Here is a 20624-nt window from a genome sequence, read left to right as displayed (position 1 = left end):
TCCAGAGCTCTTCATTTCTTTGTGTAGATCCATATTTCCATCCAGTAGCATTTTCTGTGGAAGATTTCCTTTAATATTTCTTATAACGTGGGCCTCTTGGTGATACATTTTTTTTTCAGTTTTCAGAAAAACTGCATTTCACGTTTAATTTTGAAAGATATTTTTGCTGGGTATAGAATTGTAGGCTGACAGCCCTTTTTCTTTTAGTACTTTACAATGTTTCTCCGTTGTCCTTTCACTTATACTGTTTCTAATGAGAGGCATATTGTCAGTTTTACCTTTATCTGTATATAACTTGTTTTTTTTTTCTCTGGCTCCTTGAAGATTTTCTCTTTTCACTGCTTTTAAACAATTTGATTATAGCAAGTATTTTTCTAGATTTCTTTATGTTTCTTGTGCTTGGGGATCCTTTAGCTTCTTGAATCTGTGGTCTTACAGTTTTCATCAAATTTGAAAAATTTTTGGCTAGTATTTCTTCAAATATTTTTCCTGTCCCCTGCCTCATCTCTTTTAGAGGTGTTAATTACATATTTATTAGGCCACTTTAAGCCTCACAGGTCGCAAAACTGTATTTTGTTTTCAGTTTGTGCCTCAGTTTGGATAGTTTTGATTGTTTTGTTTTCAGGTTCACCAATCTTCTCTTCTACAATTTTTAATTTGCCATCAATCACATTCAGGGTATCTTTCATTTAAGATATTGTAGTTTTCCCTCCAAGAAACTCCATTTTATCTTTTTTTTTTTTTTTTTTTTTTAGCTTCTTTCATTTTTTATTTATTTATTTATTATTATTATACTTTAAGTTCTAGGGTACATGTGCATAACGTGCAGGTTTGTTACATATCTATACTTGTGCCATGTTGCTGTGCTGCACCCATCAACTCATCAGCACCCATCAACTCGTCATTTACATCAGGTATAACTCCCAATGCAATCCCTCCCCCCTCCCCCCTCCCCATGATAGGCCCCGGTGTGTGATGTTCCCCTTCCCGAGTCCGAGTGATCTCATTGTTCAGTTCCCACCTATGAGTGAGAACATGCGGTGTTTGGTTTTCTGTTCTTGTGATAGTTTGCTAAGAATGATGGTTTCCAGCTGCATCCATGTCCCTACAAAGGACACAAACTCATCCTTTTTTATGGCTGCATAGTATTCCATGGTGTATATGTGCCACATTTTCTTAATCCAGTCTGTCACTGATGGACATTTGGGTTGATTCCAAGTCTTTGCTATTGTGAATAGTGCCGCAATAAACATACGTGTGCATGTGTCTTTAGAGCAGCATGATTTATAATCCTTTGGGTATATACCCAGTAATGGGATGGCTGGGTCATATGGTACATCTAGTTCTAGATCCTTGAGGAATCTCCATACTGTTTTCCATAATGGTTGAACTAGTTTACAATCCCACCAACAGTGTAAAAGTGTTCCTATTTCTCCACATCCTCTCCAGCACCTGTTGTTTCCTGACTTTTTAATGATTGCCATTCTAACTGGTGTGAGATGGTATCTCATTGTGGTTTTGATTTGCATTTCTCTGATGGCCAGTGATGATAAGCATTTTTTCATGTGTCTGTTGGCTGTATGAATGTCTTCTTTTGAGAAATGTCTGTTCATATCCTTTGCCCACTTTTTGATGGGGTGGTTTGTTTTTTTCTTGTGAATTTGATTGAGTTCTTTGTAGGTTCTGGATATTAGCCCTTTATCAGATGAGTAGATTGCAAAAATTTTCTCCCATTCTGTAGGTTGCCTGTTCACTCGGATGGTGGTTTCTTTTGCTGTGCAGAAGCTCTTTAGTTTAATTAGATCCCATTTGTCAATTTTGGCTTTTGCTGCCGTTGCTTTTGGTGTTTTAGACATGAAGTCTTTGCCCATGCCTATGTCCTGAATGGTACTACCTAGGTTTTCCTCTAGGATTTTTATGGTATTAGGTCTAACATTTAAGTCTCTAATCCATCTTGAATTAATTTTCGTATAAGGAGTAAGGAAAGGATCCAGTTTCAGCTTTCTACTTATGGCTAGCCAATTTTCCCAGCACCATTTATTAAATAGGGAATCCTTTCCCCATTTCTTGTTTCTCTCAGGTTTGTCAAAGATCAGATGGCTGTAGATGTGTGGTATTATTTCTGAGGACTCTGTTCTGTTCCATTGGTCTATATCTCTGTTTTGGTACCAGTACCATGCTGTTTTGGTTACTGTAGCCTTGTAGTATAGTTTGAAGTCAGGTAGCGTGATGCCTCCAGCTTTGTTCTTTTGACTTAGGATTGTTCTAATGTTCTAATGTCCTTGACACAGGTAATTATCTCACCTGTGTCATTACTAGGTTGATTTTGATTGATTTATTTTCCCCCTCATTATGATGGATATATTTTCCTGCTTCTTTGCGTGCCTGGAAGTTTTTTATTTGATGCTAGACATTGTGATTTTATTTTATTGAGTGATAAATAGTTTTGTACTTCTACAAATGTATCTGAGCTTTGTTCTAGGACTGGGTTAAATTACTTGGAAATAGTTTGATCCTTTGAGATGTTGGTTTTAAGCTTTATTATATGGGACCAGATCAGCATTTAGCGTGGGGCTAATTTTCCGTGTTACTGAAGGAAAACCCTCTTGTGCCCTACTTGGTGACTGTGTGAGCTCCAGAGAGTCTTCCCTCTAACTCTTTTAGATGGTTCTTTTCCTGGCCTTGGGTAGTTTTTCACACACCTCTGCTGACCACTAAACTGAACATTCACAGGGGACTCTGCAGATTCCCAGTTCTCTCTGCAGCTCTTTCTCCAGTGGTCCTCTGCCTTGTGAACTCTAGCTGCCTTAGCTTCCCTGTACAACCAGCTCTGTTTCCTCAACTCAGGAGGACTCAGAGCTGCTCTTCTGCAGCTCTCCCTCCCTGTGCCACTGCCTGGAGACTGCCCAGGCCATAGGACAGGATAATTACAGGGCTCATCTCACTTATTTCACATCTCTCAAGGATCACAGGTGTTTGCTGCTTGGAAATCATTGTTTCATAAATTTTACCTGTGTTTTTTTATTTGTTTCATAAGGAAAATAAATCTGGCCCTTGTTACACCCTCTTGGCTGAAAGCAAAAGTTGGGATGAGAAATTTAAAAGCAACGTTAGGACTGTGATCATTTCATTACATGATATCCATTTCAGTCCGCAAGGGCATGAAAGAGAAATAATGGCTATAAAAGTCAATTATGGCACTAGATTAAAAGGCCTTTCTGATTGGCTCCGGTGGGTCTCTGGCTGCATGAACAATACAGGTTTTAAATGATGCTTAATTTTCCATATCTCCCAGGAGTTCAATATAGAGAAATGCTTATTCTGGAGATGTACAGATAAATTAGCTCTGTCCCCTCACAGATGGGAATCGGTGTTATCCAGAAAGGTAGTATCTCCCTATTGGGCACCAACCTTATTGACAGACCCAGTTCCCAGTACTTGTCATGTATTAACTGACCAGAAGCCTGAGGATTTACTAATGAAGACTCTAAGGCATTGAGAGAGATGATCTCTAGGAACCAGCTGGCAAGTCACTCACTGCCAGACTCTTTGCACTACCTTGAATGGCTTCTTGTCCTTGGAAGAAGCCATGAAAATGGTTTATATGAACCCCTGCAAGAAAAATGACAAGGTCTTATGTGTTACGTTGGTGAACCAGAGGAAAAATGTGAAATCAGGCTTATAGAGTAATACATTGCACAGGGAGGTCTCTAACGGTTTCTTCCTCAAATCTGAGCTATTCCACAAGTTCATCAACAGCTGAGGAAGCCACATAAGGAAGGTTTAACAAATCTGCTGTTAGGGTCATGTCTGGGTCTCAGCACAACACATACTTAATGAGCACCTACTATGTGCCAGGTACTGCTCAAGGCAGTTGAGAAACACTGGTGAGCACAAGCAAAGATTGCTGCCCTGGAAGGGTTTATAATCTAGAAGAAGGAGATACAGATATAGCTACAATCAAAAGGTGAGCTACAGAGTATATTAAAAGATGGTAAGTATCTGAAAGCAGGGCTTTCCTTTAATGAATTAGGAGATGTGAAAGCTGCACAGGTGGACAGGGGAGGGTACTAGACTGTCATCTTAAAGAGGGTGGTCAGGGTAGGCCTCATTGAGAAGTTTATATTTAAAAACAAAACAAAAAACAAACAAAAAAAAAACAGAATCAAAAAAGATGAGGGAATTAGTTATGCGGATACCTGGGAGAAGAGTGGCAGGGAGGAGGAAACAGCCAGCACGAAGCAAGTGTGTCCCTGCTCGGGTCCAAGAAGAACAGAAGAACCAGTACAGGTGGAACAGAGTAAGTGCAGGGGACCATAGGGCAGGATGAGGCCCAGAAGGAAGAAGGGAGGGGGCACACACCCGCACCAACAAGGCAGCATTGCACGGAAGAATTGAGGGATAACAGCATATGTACCCTCTCCTGCCATACCCAACATCAACTACAGCACAGGCAAAACCTACACACAACCCTACAAAAGCAGGGAAGGTGCAGACTGTTGATAGAGCAGGGCCTGGAGCCCTGAAGTGTGGCACTGTCTTCACCTGGACTTGACTGATACATGTCCCAGGCCTAGGGCAGCATGCCCCAAGTCCTTGGTTCTCAAAGGGTTCACAGGGAAGCATCTGGTCTTCTGCATTTTCTTCCCCAAATGAGTATCAGTGTGTTGGAGAGAGTGAGTTCTAGATTTCTCTTCAAAGAATCAGTATGTCAGTATGTTCAGTTCTTTGTCCTCCATTTTAGTTTAACTGCCTCATAGTTTCCATAAACAACCTTTTCCACCAGTTTTAATCAGTGGTTCACATCTGTTCCCCTGGTCACCTGCTTTGACCTGAGTCACCCCTGGTCACCTGCTCTAACCTAAGTCACCTTTAGTTTTTAGTTCCCTGTTTCTAACCGTCTTTCCTGCCAAACTGCTCACCTCGCCACTCTGGCTCATACCCTTGCTCTCTTTAAAATAGCCAATCGGAATTAGCTTAGACTGTGCGGTCCAACCCTAGCCAAAAGGGGAATGACACAGCAGTAGGGGCTACCTGCGACAGGAATAAGAACCCCTTCCCCTCCCTTGCTCAGGTGTATTCTTGCCATTGCTCCATCCACGAGTGACACTTTCTATCTTTTGCTGAGAAAATTCTTTGAGCACTCGTTCTTCTTTTCGGCACTGAGGAACAAGCATTTGTTTCTAACAATCGTGACATTTTCTCCAGTGTGCAGTCACTGCTACCCCACAGTCAGATTCCTCTAAAGCAAGTGTCACTAGCCTTGCAAGCAGGACAATCACCACTGACCAGCTGAGGCTGGTGGCCATCAAGGGGACTGTCATTCCCTCACTCCCCTAAGAAATCCTTTCCGCTAGTTATTGGAGAGGAAAACACACATTTATTATATTGCTGGCGAAACTCTCAGGGCAAAAGCAAGCAGGAAAACATATTTTGCAGTTCCTTGGGAGCCCAGGAATAAATGTTCAGCTTCAATGTAACAGGCACATGGGAAGATCTCACTTGATATGCATTTGGATTTTGAGTTTCTAGGGAGAAAGGAGTCACAAAGCTGAGCGAATCATTGCTTGTTGCCCTCTAATTGAATTCCTCTAATGAAAAGATGATTCTGAAGGAAAATAAAATACTACATCCCCTGCCTCCTCTCTTTGGGGTCTGTCTTTGAATGCCAGTAGCTTTCCTTTCCTCCCTCAGTAACAGATATCCCTGGGCTTGCCTTCCAGCCCACCTCTTTCCAGCTGGGTGAGCCTGGCTTGTTTCCTAATCTCTCTTAGCTTCTATATTCTCATCTGTTAAAATGGGTTTAAAAGCCCTTGCCTTTGGGGTTGCAGTCGGGGTTGTGTGTGACAGTGCAAGGACAAAGTCCAGCCTGGGAGACTGTGAGTCCCCAGTATAAGTGTCTCCCTCCCTCTGTCCCTCCTCATCCAATGGGGATGCAAGTGCTTGGCTCCTAGAAGGGAAAACAGCTCCAGCTCTCAGGCAGTAGGCAGTCTCTGCCCAGCCCCCACCCCACTTAATCCTGCCCTGTAGGACCAGCTCAGCCTGGCCTGCCACATCTCACTGGTGGAGGACTCCAGAGTGGGCAGAGTGAGCACTCTGTCTCTTGGCTCAGCTGGGCACTATCCACTTCCCCACTCCCGGTGTCTGGGGCCCGTTTCTCTGCGTGACGTCCTCCCTGGTTATCCCATCCACACAATCTCATGCTGTCTCCACATCATCAAGGGACTCCCTGAAACCTGCTCTTTCCTGGTATCTCTGTAGCATCCATGCACTGTAGGGACTGAAGAGGCAGACAGGATGCCTCTTGGCAGGCACTGTGTATGTGCATGAGAGCCTTCACGCTGAAGCCACACAGTGGCTGATGGTGAGTTTGGACACTGCTGCAGGATGCTGGGGACAATCACATCCTAGGGCTCATCACATCTCCCCATGAAGGTGTCCTTCAACCCTGCTTCTTGGGGTGGGAGGTACAGGCATCCAGTGGGAGGTTGACATGGGTGACAGCTTCCCATTAGTCTCTGGAGGGGACCCTTGCAGGCATGCTCCCCAGGGGAATGGCAGGGCAGAATCAGCACTACGGTGTGGATAAACGTCCTTTGGGGAAACAGCCAGCAGGAGGCAACAGCCTGGTTTTAAGGAGCTGCTCTTTTTTGCGACCCCAAAGATGGCAGGCAATGCCCCACCTGTAGGTTGTGCCCCAATTTCCTAAACTAACTTATACTTAGACAGGAAGCACTCAAGAGGCAGCATCTGTCTCCAGGAGTTCGGGCTAATGGGCACTGGGACTGCATTCTGGAGGCAGCCTGCATGTACGTGTGTGCCTTGGTGCTGCTCCCAAGTGCTTGCTCCAGGAACCTGCCCAGCCATCCACACATCCTCCTTGGGACCAGGTGTGCTTCTGAGTGCCAGTGCTGGGACAGCCCTTCCTCAGGCTGACCACCTGCTGCCTAGCTGCTGAGTTCCTCATACCCCTAGCTGGCTCCCCTATTTCTGTCCTCTCTCTCTACAGGATGGTGCAGGCTCTGCTCCCCTAGTCCTGTCACTGCCAGGGCCAGGTGGACCACAGGCTCCTGGCCTTCCCCTGTGGCCAGGGCCTTCCCTGTCTGCTACACAGATGGCCACAGGCATGGAGACTGTCCTGCCCTGGGTACCCACATGCCCCTCTTGGCACCCCCCACCCATAAAACCAGTCAAGCCACGGACCTTGGTGTGTGCATCATGGTGAAAAAGTGTGCACTCAGGGGTGAATGAGACTTGAGGGCAAATCCTCGCTCTACTACCTACCAACCAAGCCATTTTGAATGTTTGCTTACTTTGACTCGGTGTTGTCATCTGGAAACCATGGACAGGATCTCGGGAGCTATGGTGATGACTAATTGGGATCATACATGTTGGAAGCGTTAGTACCAAACACATAGGTAATGTTCAATAAGCGGTAACTGTTTAATGGGGTTATTATCATATAATCAATTTATTACTTGTTAGATTTTCCCAATTTGATATGCTCAAATGTTTAATAGTTTTAACCCTCTTGTTTATCCATGCGGGGTTTGAAGTCAGGTGACAGTGTCCTGCGTCTCTAGTGTCCTAAGTGTTGCATATTAAAATATTAGGCTACCGGAGTCAGTGGTAACCCTGAAGCATTCCCCTGCAAAAGTGCCCGTGTGGGGGACTGTGTGTAGACATGTGCCTGCAATTGCATGTGTAGGTGTGTATGTGCGTATGGCTATATGGGGTGCACATGTGCAAATGCCTGTGAGGGTGTGTTTATGCATGTCTCTGTATGCGAACGTGTGTGTGCATATATATGTATATGTGTGCCAAACGTGTGTGCATACATGTATACGTGTGCTTGTGTGTGTATGTACATGTGCTGAGTGTGAATGCCCATGTCCTCCAGCAGAAGCCAGAACTGCTGCGGGAGGGCTGGACCCATGCTCTGTCCCGAGCCAGTCCTCCCAGGGCTGCTTACCTCCATGTTTCTGCAGAAGGTGGCGTTGGTGCCAAACAGGATCTGGCACTGCTCGTTGGCACTGTAGTGCATGCCTGGCAGCTTGTGCGGGAGGCGTACTGTGTGCTGGCTTCTGGGATCCGTGACTTGCAAGCAGGTGCTGACTTTTGACCTGAAACAGCCGAGAGGCAAGGTGACTTGCAAATGTGCTGCCTAGGTTTTTGTTTTGTTTTGTTTTGTTTTATTTTGAGTTTTCAGTCACTGAGAAGGAGGCACCTCTACGTTCTTTACGGAAAAAGGACGCAAGTACTGGACACACAGACTGCGCTTTTTTGCTGTGCATTCCTTTTTCTACATGGCCAAATGTGAATCTTCGCTCTGAAGGCAATAAGAACCTGGAGACTCGGGAGGGGCGTAGGAATGACATCCACGAGGCTGATGGACTTTTATTGGGGAGTTTGAAAGCTTTCTTTGATGAAAATGATTTTGGAATAGATTATCATATCTTCTTAGACTATGGCTTTGAGCAAATACTATCATGAATAAAGAACAAGTTAGACTTGTTTTACTTTACATAAAATCAAAGTGCTTATTTCCGACTCTTCAGGTTCTCTTCCAGTGCTTGTGGCGCCTCGGTGTTTCACTTGACCACACTGTCCCTGAAAGCCACTGGCAATACCTGCCAAGGACTTCAGGATTTCAACTGGGGTGGGAGCATTAATTTACAATGAGAGGTGCATCTCTAAAAGAGTGAACGGGGGGCTGGGTTCGGGGGCTCACGCCAATAATCCCAGCACTTCGGGAGGCTAAGGTGGGTGGATCACTTGCGGTCAGGAGTTTGAGACCAGCCTGGCCAATATGGGGAAACTCCGGTCTCTACTAAAAACACAAAAATTAGCCAGGCATGGTTGTAGTCCCACCTGTAGTCCCAGCTACTTGGAAGGCTGAAGCAGGAGAACTGCTTGAACTCGGGAGGCTGAGGTTGCAGTGAGCCAAGACTGCGCCACTGAACTCCAGCCTGGGTGAGAGAGTGAGACTCTGACTCATAAATAAATAAATGAATACGTGAACTAGGGATTGCGAGGCTCTGGCTCTAAAGGAGGTTACTTACTACAATGCTTTTATTTCTCAATTTCTAAAGGCAGATGGTTTAAGGCAGAAAACCCAGCCACTTGCCAACATTATTAAGGAAAAAGTTGCATGAACACGAGACACACAGACTGATCCTGGTTTACTTCTTCTGGGCTCAGACACACAATACTTCTCACCAGTGGGACCAGTGCTATGTACGTGAGCAAATAAAAACACCCCATCTTGGCCAGGTGCGGTAGCTCACACATATAATCCCAGCACTTTGGGAGGCCGAGGCAGGAAGATCACCTGGGATCAGGAGTTCAAGACCAGCCTGGCCAACATGGCAAAACCTCATCTCTACTAAAAATACAAAAATTAGCTGGGTGTGATGGCGCATGCCTATAATCCCAGCTACTGGGGAGGCTGAGGCAGGAGAATCACTTGAACCCGGGAGGCAGAGGTTGTAGCGAGCCAAGATCGCGCCACTGCATTCCAGCCTGGGAGACAGAGTGAGACTCCATCTCAAAAAACAAACAAACAAACAAACCAACCAACCAACCCACTCCATCTTGTCACCATGACCCTTGTGGGTAAAGCGAAATAACATCGAGGGACTTACAGCATTTCTTAAGATCTGTGGTATCAAATACTCAGTGGGAAGTGGACTACATTAAAAGTAATGAGTGCATTTTTAAGCTGGTTTACCACTGAACAATATCCCCATCAACAGGGAACGTCATGAAAAAAGACCTGGGATGGCCCCTTTGCCACTACATCCTGAATTCACCGGGTACTTGAACGTGTTACTGGACTGAGAAGCTCCATCTGCAGGTGAGACTCGCCGACTCACTGCTGTCTCCCAGGGTGCCTGAATTAATACGGCTAAGTAGTTCAGTGACCAAGGTCTGCACAGTCACTCTGTAAATTCAACCCTGAGGTCTTGACACTAAGGGACCCGCCCCATCCATGGGTATAAACTGTTTGACAAAGGTCTGAAACCAGATGGCCGATTCTTCCACAGAAATCTGAGAATGGAAGGGTGCAGACACCTTCTGGGAAGAAAGTAGCAGTGAGATAAACACAGCCCTCCCCTCCCCAGAGGTGAGGAAGGTCAGCAAACCCACCCCGCAACCCCCAGCAAATTCACTCCCTCTAGGGAAGCGGCCTCCGTCTCCACACCAGGAAATGCTCCATTCTGCAGCAGCCCAGGGGCGCCCCAAGGTGGTGACCACTGCAGAGGAACCAAATGGTTTCTTTTCAAGACAGGGTAACTATGCTGATATTTCAATCGATTGGCAATTACGTAATGATCACCCACTGTGCGCCTGTCGCTGGAGCAGATGCGCACGCGGGAGATGTTCTTGCCATTGTAGGACACTCTGCGCTGACTGCCTCTTGAGGCTAGATGCAAATCCCAAAAGAGAGTCGTTTCTCCACTTCACACTTGCTGAGACTCCAATACTTTTGTCTTTTGGAAGTACTTCTGATTGCATTCATCCTATAGAATAACTCCAGGACTTACTTGAGGAAGTTTTCAAGGTCATCTCGGCTGCAGGAGGACCAAGAGAGGTCACTTGGGTTCCGGCCTTTCACCCACTCTCCCGACATGATGTGGGACCTGCCAGCGCAGGATGAGTGGTCATCATCGTGGTTCATGCCCAAGCTGTCCAAGAAGGAGAAGGAGAGAGGGATGCTTATGCTACAGGCTTCTCATTTCCAGTTCCAGGTGCAAGCGGACCATGCTAAGCTAAATCAACTCTTAAAAACAAGAACTGACATAAGGTGTATAAGTGGTTCTCACAGAGCAGACCCACAGTCATGTGTTTTCAGAGAAACAGAAGGCAAGGATTTGTTTATTTAGTGAATGAAGATAAATTGAGCAAATGACAGACACTAATAGCATTCACCAAATAACAATAAATCAATGAAGTATATTAACTCTGATAATTAACTGTGACATGATAATTCTTAAACTCTAAGCTTCTGATGGTTAGACTTGTTTTCTTACATTAAATATTCCAATGTTCATGGTTTAGGTGTTTCTGTTCCTTAGAGATAATTCACTGTGCTAAGAGGAATCACTGGGTACCATCCTAAACACTGACTTATAGAATGTTCTGAATCTAAGCCTTCAAACTCATTACAAAGTATGGCTTTTCTATCTTTCGCTTCTAACAAGATCACAGCTGTCACCTTCCCTATTCAGCTATACCTGAGAGATACCAGGATGCCTGTCTCAACCTGGAGGGCTGATCACACTGTGCACTGAACTGTGATCTTAGCTTATACACTTGCCCTCACTGGGGTAAGCCAAGACATGCAGCACACAAGATCCAGTGGCCCACAGTTCACTGACCCAGAGTTCCTTATGACCCAACTTGTATAAGGATGACCATCTTTCAACAATCTCAGTACAACAACAACAAAAAAGAACACATACTTTCCTTCATTCAAAAATATTAGATACTTTCCAAGTGCCAGGTAACGGACCACAAGGAAAAGACCTCAAATCACTGCCAGCTTCGGAGAAGAGATAAACACTGACAGAGATAATGATAAAAGAGGTTTCTAAATTCTGCTCTAGAGCCACATTTTCCTAGTTTGCTCATAGATGTCTGACCGTCTTCCGTCAACTCCCCTGCTTGGTGCTTCACGGTGGTGTTCTTCCCAAGAGAAACCCATCCTGTCTTCTCCTCTGCACGCCTGCAGGCCACCCCCACACCCTTTTGCCTACAGAGATGCTCCCCTGGCCAACTCCCAAGTGGAGTTGGATCAGCTAAAGTCACTCATGTCATTTGGAGGATCCGCTGCCTGGTGTTCATGTGTTCTGGAACTTTGGGCTAGCGGGTCCCTCTCTGATCACCCATATGTGACTGCCCCCATCAGTGGAGGGGCGGCATCCGTACCAATCTTCAATTTTATTTATTCTTAAACCTACTGATGCCAGTGATACTTGTTATTTCAATTCATACATGTGGTTACATGTTGGGTTAACCAACGAAATATACGGACAAACACCAAGTTGTTGTTCTCATGAAAACAGATTTAGCCAGTAGCTAAGACAGACTGCCATCCAACTGGGTGTGGGCAAGACAACTGTGAAAGATGAGGAATAAATCATAAAAATCTGCTCCCAGGCTGCTTCATAAGTCTTTTATAATCCTTTCTATGTGTATACACACACACACACACACAACACATATATTAAAGAAACTGGATTCAAACTCTCATTATAGGCATGCTTTGTGTGAGGAAGGTGTATTAGTCCATTTTCACACTGCTATAAAGATACTACCTGAGACTGGGCAATTCATAAAGGAAAGAGGTTTAATTGACTTGCAGTTCTGCCAGGGAGACCTCAAAACTTACAATCATGGCAGAAGGTGAAGGGGAAGCAAGGACCTTCTTCACATGGCGGCAGGAGAGAGAAGCACAAGCAGGGAAAATGCCAGATGCTTATAAACCCATCAGATCTTGTGAGAACTCCCTCACTATCACAAGAACAGCACAGAGGAAACCACCCTCACGACCCAATCACCTCCCACCTCGTCCCTCCCTCGACACATGGGATTATGCAGATTACAATTCAAAATGAGATTTGAGTGGGGACACAGCTAAACCATATCAGAAGGTGACATGGAAATCCAATTGGCAGATACCCTTCCTCAAAGAGAAGGCTTCCCCTCTGTATTACAAAATTGATGAAAAAAGCTAATGTTTTTATAGCTTAAGTTAAAACAAAATGTCTAAGGCACCTACGTATAATGTGTTGATTATTTCTCCACTTGAATCAATTTTTTGCCTAATTGGTCAAGTGACCAACTATGGTCATGTCTGAAAAGGGAGTGTCTGCATCACCACCTAGGTATGGATGGCCACAGTTTTGCTTGGTCCAGGCCTCTGTCAACCTCAGACCCTACTGACTGGAGGCCCACAGGCTCTTCCAACTCACCCTGTTTTCTCAGGGCAGCAGTAACTGGTGCAAAGCAAGCATTTGATAAACACATTTATTGAATGAATTATCTGTTTAATAGTGAAGAAAGTGCCAAAAAATACTGGAGAACTCATATCCATGACAAGTGTATTGATTGGGCATGGTGGCAGACTCCTTGGCAGAACGGCAAAAGCCACCTCTCATTAGATTCAGTCTCGTCCTCCTGCCTCAGTGTCAGGTATCCATCCAATTAGGGTTAAAGGAAGACTGAAGAAATTATCAGACAAATCTGGCCAGTGAGAACAGTTTAGCCATATTCTTTTTTTTTTTTTTTTTTTTTGATGGAGTCTTGCTCAGCCGCCCAGGCTGAAGTGCAGTGGTGCGATCTTGGATCACTGCAACCTCCGCCTCCTGGGTTCAAGTGATTCTCCTGCCTCAGCCTCCTGAGTAGCTGGGACTAGAGGCATGCAACAGCACGCCCGGCTAATTTTTGTATTTTTAGTAGAGACAGGGTTTCACCATGTTGGCCAGGATGATCTCAATCTCTTGACCTCATGATCCACCCACCTTGGCCTCCCAAAGTGTTGGGATTACAGGCATGAGCCACTGCTTAATGATCACTTGGTTGAATAAAGTGAGTTTTATTTTTTCAATGCAATTACTCAGCTTTTTACTTCACTTTTGGATGAGCAACAGAACATGTTTATTTATATACAAGTGCATGAGAAAGCAATCTCCATTCAGCTTTAAAAAATTCTGTTACAAATAAAAAAATTTTAAAAATATATTCATCCTTGGCACCAAAAAAATTATTTTTACTTTCACTGTCAGTATGAATTCTTTCTTTTTTTGAGGTTCATTTTCTTTAACTGTATTTTATGGTGGAAAAAGCACTTCACATGAGAGATGCCTTCTGAAGTTTTTAAGCTTACAATACAGTATTGTTGGCTACAATTGCAATGCTGTACAGCAGCTCTTTTGAGCTCCACTGAAACTCGATGCCCACTGATTAGCAGCTCCCCCTTCCTCCTCCCTCCAGCCCCTGGCAATACAAGCCCACTCGTTGATTCTATGAATTTGACTATTTTAGATGCCTTATATAAGTGGAATCCTGCAGTATTTTTCTTTCTGTGACTAGTTTATTTCATTTAGCATAAAATAAGGGGTTAAGTTTTAAAACACATAAGAAACTCCTACAACTCAATAGCAAAAAAACTAACAACCCAGTTAAAAGTGGGCTCAAGAATTGAGAAGACATTTTTGTAAAGAAGACATACAAATGGCCAGCAGGTACACGAAAAGATGCCCAATGTCACTAATCATCAGAGAAACACAAATCAAAACCCCGATGAGATACCACCTTACACCTCTCACAATGTTTACTATGAAAATACAAAAAACATGACAGATGTCTGCGAGAACGTAGAGAAATTAAAACCCCTGCGTGGCACTGGTTAGAATGCAAAATTGTATAGATGCTATGAGAAAACAGTATGGAGGTTCCTCAAAAATTAAAAATAAAACTACTGTATGATCCAACAATTCTATTTCAAAATATTTATGCAAAAGAATTGAAACCAGAATCTCCAAGAGACATCACTCCCATGTTCAGTTACAGCATTATTCACAATAGCCAAGATATGAACACAACCTAAATAGCCACTGATGGATGGATAAATAAAATGCAGTCTATGCATACAATGAAATATTCAGTCTTAAAAAAGGAAATTCTGCAATATGCAACAACATGGATGAACCTTGTGGACATTATGTTAGGTGAAATCGGTTTTTAATTTTCTTCTACCTGGTAGCTTTTTCTTTCTCTGTTTCATGTTAACTGTTGAAGGAACTGACTGGTTTTTCAAGTACACTTAGCAAAGGACATCAAAAGTCAACTATCTTAAATTTGACTTAGGGTTTGTCTTTCTTTAAATAAAACTGTTGAGAGAATTCTTAAATGAGTAGGTCTTCTGAAGGTTTTGATGGATTTCAATGAACTCTGCCGAATGTACAGAGGTTATAGAAATAAAATGTCTCATGAAAAAAGTGGCTCCAGCTGCCATCTCATGGTGTATCCATTGCATGTGGACCAGGTCAAATTGCTATCTGCAGCCTTGGCAGGCATGGTCCTTATCAGCATTAACAACGTCTCTTCATAAGGGTCACAACTCACAGACCCTGGTATCCTAGTCTGAGTCACACAGACCATAGTCTCTACTTGGAACATGATCTTGCACTTGGAAGCAATGAGGCAAATGCAAGGCCTTCATTGTATCAATGACGTGAACCATTCAGGAATGTAAGCCTAAGAGAAAGGAACATTTTGTCTCTTTAAGGAACGTGCATGGTTTCAGGAAGGCACAGGTTCTGGAATCATGAGCTGGGTTCCGGGGGGAAATCATCTGGGAACGTACACAGAGGTTCCATTTGCCTGGGTCACTGCCCCTCAAATACCCTACTCAGAAAACCCGTTTCTCCTGGAACAGCCCCCAAGTAAAGAGGGTGTCATTAGCTGCAGCGTCAAACGTTACAAAATTTGCATATTCACCAAACGGATACAGCGTTATCTTACTTTGAGAAATATTCAAGTCCCTTAAGAAAACAACTCTCCCTGTAGGCATTCTCTAAAACCTCTTTCCCTACCTTGACCTGGATCAGAGGCATCTCCCACCTCAGGTAATAAGAACTTTTCAAACCTAGGGCACAAGTCGATGGAGGATCAACACATGAATTAATTATTCTAACTGTGCACTTGGACAAGCTGCTCCCATCCTCCCTGGCTGGGATCTCCCAGGCAGCTACTAGAAGGGTTTTCCAAACATCGATGTTGCTCAGAAAACCACAATGGGAGGAGACCCAAGCTCTGGGAGGATGGTCTCACCATTTAAGGAAGAAAATTTCATGAGTTTTCTCAGTGGTCAACTTGGTTATCAAATGAAAGGGGCTCCTTCTTCCCACAGGGCCTCTTCTCCTGGCCAGAGAACCTGGTGATTCAGGAGACACACAGGATGGTAACAAAAGTGCTCAGAAAAGATGGCTGTGCTGTTGGCAACTCCATATTCCTCACAGGGATCTGGCCGACCGGAGCACACTGTGTCCCATGAGCATTTCACTCTGCCAGCCCAAGAGGACTTCCCCCAAGGAATGTTCCAGACAGCAAAATCAGCCGAGTGGGATTCTTGGGTTTCTGGAGCTTGTCTCTAATATAGATCAAGCTTGATCTGCTCTAAAATGTTTAAATGCTAACTAAGTGGCTCATCACTTTACAGTTTGATTAACTAGCATTGGACTGGGAGGAGTCTTGATACCTGAGGTTGACATCAACTACTGTCTAGGCTATTTTTAGTTTAAATTAAAGATTACTTTGACTGAGAAACTCATGTTATTTTAAGTTTATGTCCCAGGGCATTTATTATTTCTGGCAACATTATATTTAACGAAAATGTGTGGTGTTAAGTACGCCCAGTAATTTTAACTTTCAGTGACTGTGGGGCTGAGGGCACAGATGGGTCTTGTGTCTCACATGGCCCAGCTTTATCAGACGCAGTCATGGCTTCATGGCCTTGAGTTGATTTTATCTTAAAATAACATGCTGTTCTTTATTTGTTTGGGGAGACACAAAGCACACCATGCGGCGAGTTCTGAGAGGATTCCCACAGTGCTCGACCCCTCCTGGTTTCTGAATCTCACAGGAGATGAACAGGTATTCTAGACTTGGGACATCTGCCACTCTGGAAGTCTCAGCTTTACCTGGCTCTGAGCCTACCTGTCTCTCAGAAGCTTTGGGATTTTGATGTCAGGTGTAGGAGTCAGGTCCAGCCTCACCTCAAAGCAGTCTTGGCTGAGTTTGTGGAATGAACGCCTGGAGTGGGATGAAGAGCCTGGGCTCCCATGAACATAGCTTCTCCATGGAAGGCTGGCTCCAGCCCTACTTCCATAGCCCTGTGGGGACACTGCCTGGCGATTCCTATTCAATAGATGTTTATTGACATTGCAGTAACTGGAATGGCCCATGGCAGTTTCTAAGAAATAGTGGACAGATGTGTATTCGTTATTGCTAATCAACATAACAATAATTAACAGGCCAGCTCTGCACTAAAGGGGAAATTCTCCAGTCAGTACCTCTTGCCAAGGACCAGATTGTGCCCCCAGTCTTGGGCTACTCAGAAACACTAGCTACAGGATTAAATGCCACTAGGGGATAGCACACTGCACTCATTTATAGGTCGAAGAACAGGGTCAGTTCCCATGATCATCAATAACCCCACTTACGGAGAACAAAACAAATAGGCAGCAATAGCAGCAAAAGCCTCTCACTGTGGAGAAGGTACTTGTGTTTTGTACAGAAAAATGAGCCCACCAGTTTTCAGGGATTCAGCAACAAGGCAAACACCAGAGTAGATTGGGGGTCGCCATAGATTTAGCTATACTTCAAATGCATGTAGTACCATGTCATCCCAAAACAGTACAAAATTCGGAATCACCAATGGGTAAATAATGACCAACACAGTGTTGGTGTTCAGTGTGTTTTTCTAGAATAGACACCATCATAGCAGGTAAATATGAATAATACTCATACAATATACACAGCCTCTCTAAGCTAACCAGAGTACTGAAATGACAAGCAAACACTCAATTCTTGAATTTACATACATGGGATTTTGACGTAAGGTGCATGAGTCAGGTACAGCCTTCACTCAAAGCAGCCTTGCCTGGGTTTGTGTAGACGTATATACGTATATATAAGTGTAGATATATACCTGTCCTATATACCTATATATATAACTATATATAGGTATATATAACTATAGGTATATATACACCTATGTATAACTATATATAGGTATATATACACCTATGTATAACTATATAGCTATATATAACTATATATAGTATATATAACTATATATTATATATACCTATATAGTTATATATACCATATAGTTATATATATAGCTATAACTATATATATAACTATATTGTATGTATAACTATATATGTATATACCTATATATACTATGTAACTATATACCTATATATAGTTATACATAGGTGTATATATACCTATATATAGTTATACATCGGTGTATATATACCTATATATAGTTATACATAGGTGTATTTATACCTATCTATAGTTATATATACCTATATATAGTTATACATAGCTGTATTTATACCTATGTATATAACAATATACCTATATATAACTACATACACCTATATATACACACACCTATATATAACTATATAGTTATATATAGGTATATTATTATATACATAGGTATACATATACCTATATATAACTCTATATATACCTATATATAACTATATATACCTATATATAACTATATAGGGCAGGTATGTACCTACACTTATATATACGTACATATATACACACATACATCTCCATACATTTAGAAGATTCATATCAAGTGGGCTTTTAACTTTTAGCAAAAATTCAACTTATTGAAAGAGAGAAAGAGAGACAGAGAGAACGAAGCATGGGAGATTCTGTCCCTTATTCCAGCCAGCAAGCATGTGTTTGCTTGTGCACCCTGACACCCTGAGAGGGTATGTGATAAAGCCGTGTATCTACCCTTCTCTTGGGGTTTCTTGCTGTGAGCACCACGCCATGCTGAGGGTGACTCTGGTGTTTCATGATCCACAATTTTTTAATACAACATGGGTAGGAGGTGTGGAGTCTTAATATTTGAAGTCTAAATTTTATAATTTTATTTAATAGACAGGGTCTCACTCTATCACCCAAGCAGGAGTGCAGTGGCATGATCACAGCTCACTGCAGCCTCAAACTCCTGGCCTCAAGTGATCCTCCTGACTCAGCTTCCCAAGTAGCTGGGATTATGGGTGCATGCCACTATGCCTGGCTAGTGAAGTTTAAATTCTATCTGATGCTCTAAGAAATGGCTGCTGTTTCCAACAGTGGCAGGAAATCTGGGTATGCAGGATGTAGACAGACACAGTTGAATATGGTGCTTACTAGGAAATTTTCAAAGATCATTTGGACCACACTATTTTCACCTTTCACCTTACTTTAGACTCTCACTCTGTCAAAGTGCAGTGCCCTGGGCTGCTACCATTTTGTCTGAGCATTTCACTTATTTTACCACTGTGTCTTCACAGCCTCCAATGAAACAGGGATAGGAGCAGCCATCATCTTCCCCATTCTTGCTGAGCACCTTTGAAGGCTGTAAGAGTAGAGCAATTTGCTCAAGTCATGCAGAAGAGCAGAATCTGCACTCCTGGCTGGCCTTCTTTCTCTGAAACTATCTTTCCCAGCCAAGTTAACAGTATTAGGCATCAGGCCCTAGCTGCTTAGTCTCCCATATTCAGCACACCTTCCTCCACCCATGCACTCCAGGGACAACGTGCATACACAGTGGCCAGCTCCAAGTCCCAGCCAGCCTCCAATGTCCTGATGGTTTTGATGAGAAGGTGTGGGCAGCCAGGGAGGATGACACAAAATACCTCTTCCCATCTAGAAGCAGCCCTGGCTTTGCAGTCAGACCAACCTAGAAGAAAATGTCAGCTCTGCCTCTTGAGAAAGAAACATCACACCTCTGAGCCTTAGTTTTCCCATCTGTGACTAAACAGGGATAATACTGAACGTCATTCATTCATTCACCAAGTATTTGTTGAATGCCTTCTGCATGCCAGATACTGTTCCAGGCACTGGGCATACAGAGTTTACATTCTCTAAAGGAATGGGGGTCAGGGTCACATGGGAAAACAGTCACCAAAGTGCCTGGCAGTAGTAGGTACAGTAGAGAATGGCCTTGCTTCTTCTAGGCACACACATACACTTGACCAAAGCAAGTTGCAGCCCCCAAGCTGCAAACTCAGGTGCTCTCAGACAGCTGTGGTCTAAGGAGGGAAGTCATACTGTAAGGCAGGTGGGCCGGTGGAGAAATGAAAAGTTCCCACCCCACTCCAATGCCTTTGTATTCCATTCTTCCTCTGCAATGAGCTAACAGAACAAAATCTCTGTTCTGGCAGATGTGTCTCAGAGGCCCACTGTTCTTGGTAAGTGGCTACACCCATCCAGGACTGCAGATGTCCTTAGGACACCTCTGAAGGACAATCACTGATGACCACTCATCTATACCATGTGTTGCTCTCCATAGGAAGGGGATGAAGATGGTGGCCTAGGGCAAAGCCTCCCATTCTTTTCGGCTCCCAACAGTAGATCTAGGTTTGAATGCAACAGGCCACACTCCTCCTTGCTTCAGTGTGTGTGCAGTAGCCTGGACTCGGTAAAAGCTCAAGGGACATTGGACTATAGGGCTGAAGCTCCTGCTATCTCTGTGAAATGCAGTTTTCTGGTCCTAATAGATTCCATGGGCTTGCCAGCTCCTGCCACTCTGATCCTGCTCCCACATGACAAAGATAGTCCTTAGGGAGTGAGCTGGTCTCACCTTTCTCCACTCCATCAGCTCTTAGAGCACAGCTGGACACAGAACGGGGATCAATCAATGGCTTGACATGAAAGCAGCACATGAGCACCTAGGTCCATGTAATGCACCATCAGTACACAGGACAGAGGCTACCCACAGTGTGCATTCACCCCAGTGCCTCATGTGCATGGCGTGGCTTCATGATAGGATGGTCCCAATATGAACACACAATGACACAGGCTCCCAAATG

At 43.8% G+C, this 20624-nt stretch overlaps 1 protein-coding gene across 6 annotated transcripts in view; it reads right to left on the bottom strand.

The window, feature by feature from the left end:
- Positions 1–20624, bottom strand: part of ADAMTS17 (ADAM metallopeptidase with thrombospondin type 1 motif 17) — a 366725-nt gene that overhangs the window by 167193 nt on the left and 178908 nt on the right. For all 6 annotated transcript variants that reach the window (XM_021940906.2, XM_021940905.2, XM_021940907.2 and 3 more), the window contains 2 exons: positions 10548–10688; positions 7973–8123 (listed from right to left, as the gene is read on the bottom strand). In XM_021940906.2, coding sequence (XP_021796598.2) covers positions 7973–8123; positions 10548–10688 — 292 coding nt within the window. The remainder of the gene's footprint in view (positions 1–7972; positions 8124–10547; positions 10689–20624) is intronic.

The sequence above is a fragment of the Papio anubis genome, chromosome 7 (genome assembly GCF_008728515.1).
Source record: "Papio anubis isolate 15944 chromosome 7, Panubis1.0, whole genome shotgun sequence".
Classification (NCBI taxonomy): domain Eukaryota; kingdom Metazoa; phylum Chordata; class Mammalia; order Primates; family Cercopithecidae; genus Papio; species Papio anubis.
This window is presented reverse-complemented; position numbering and strand designations above follow the sequence as displayed.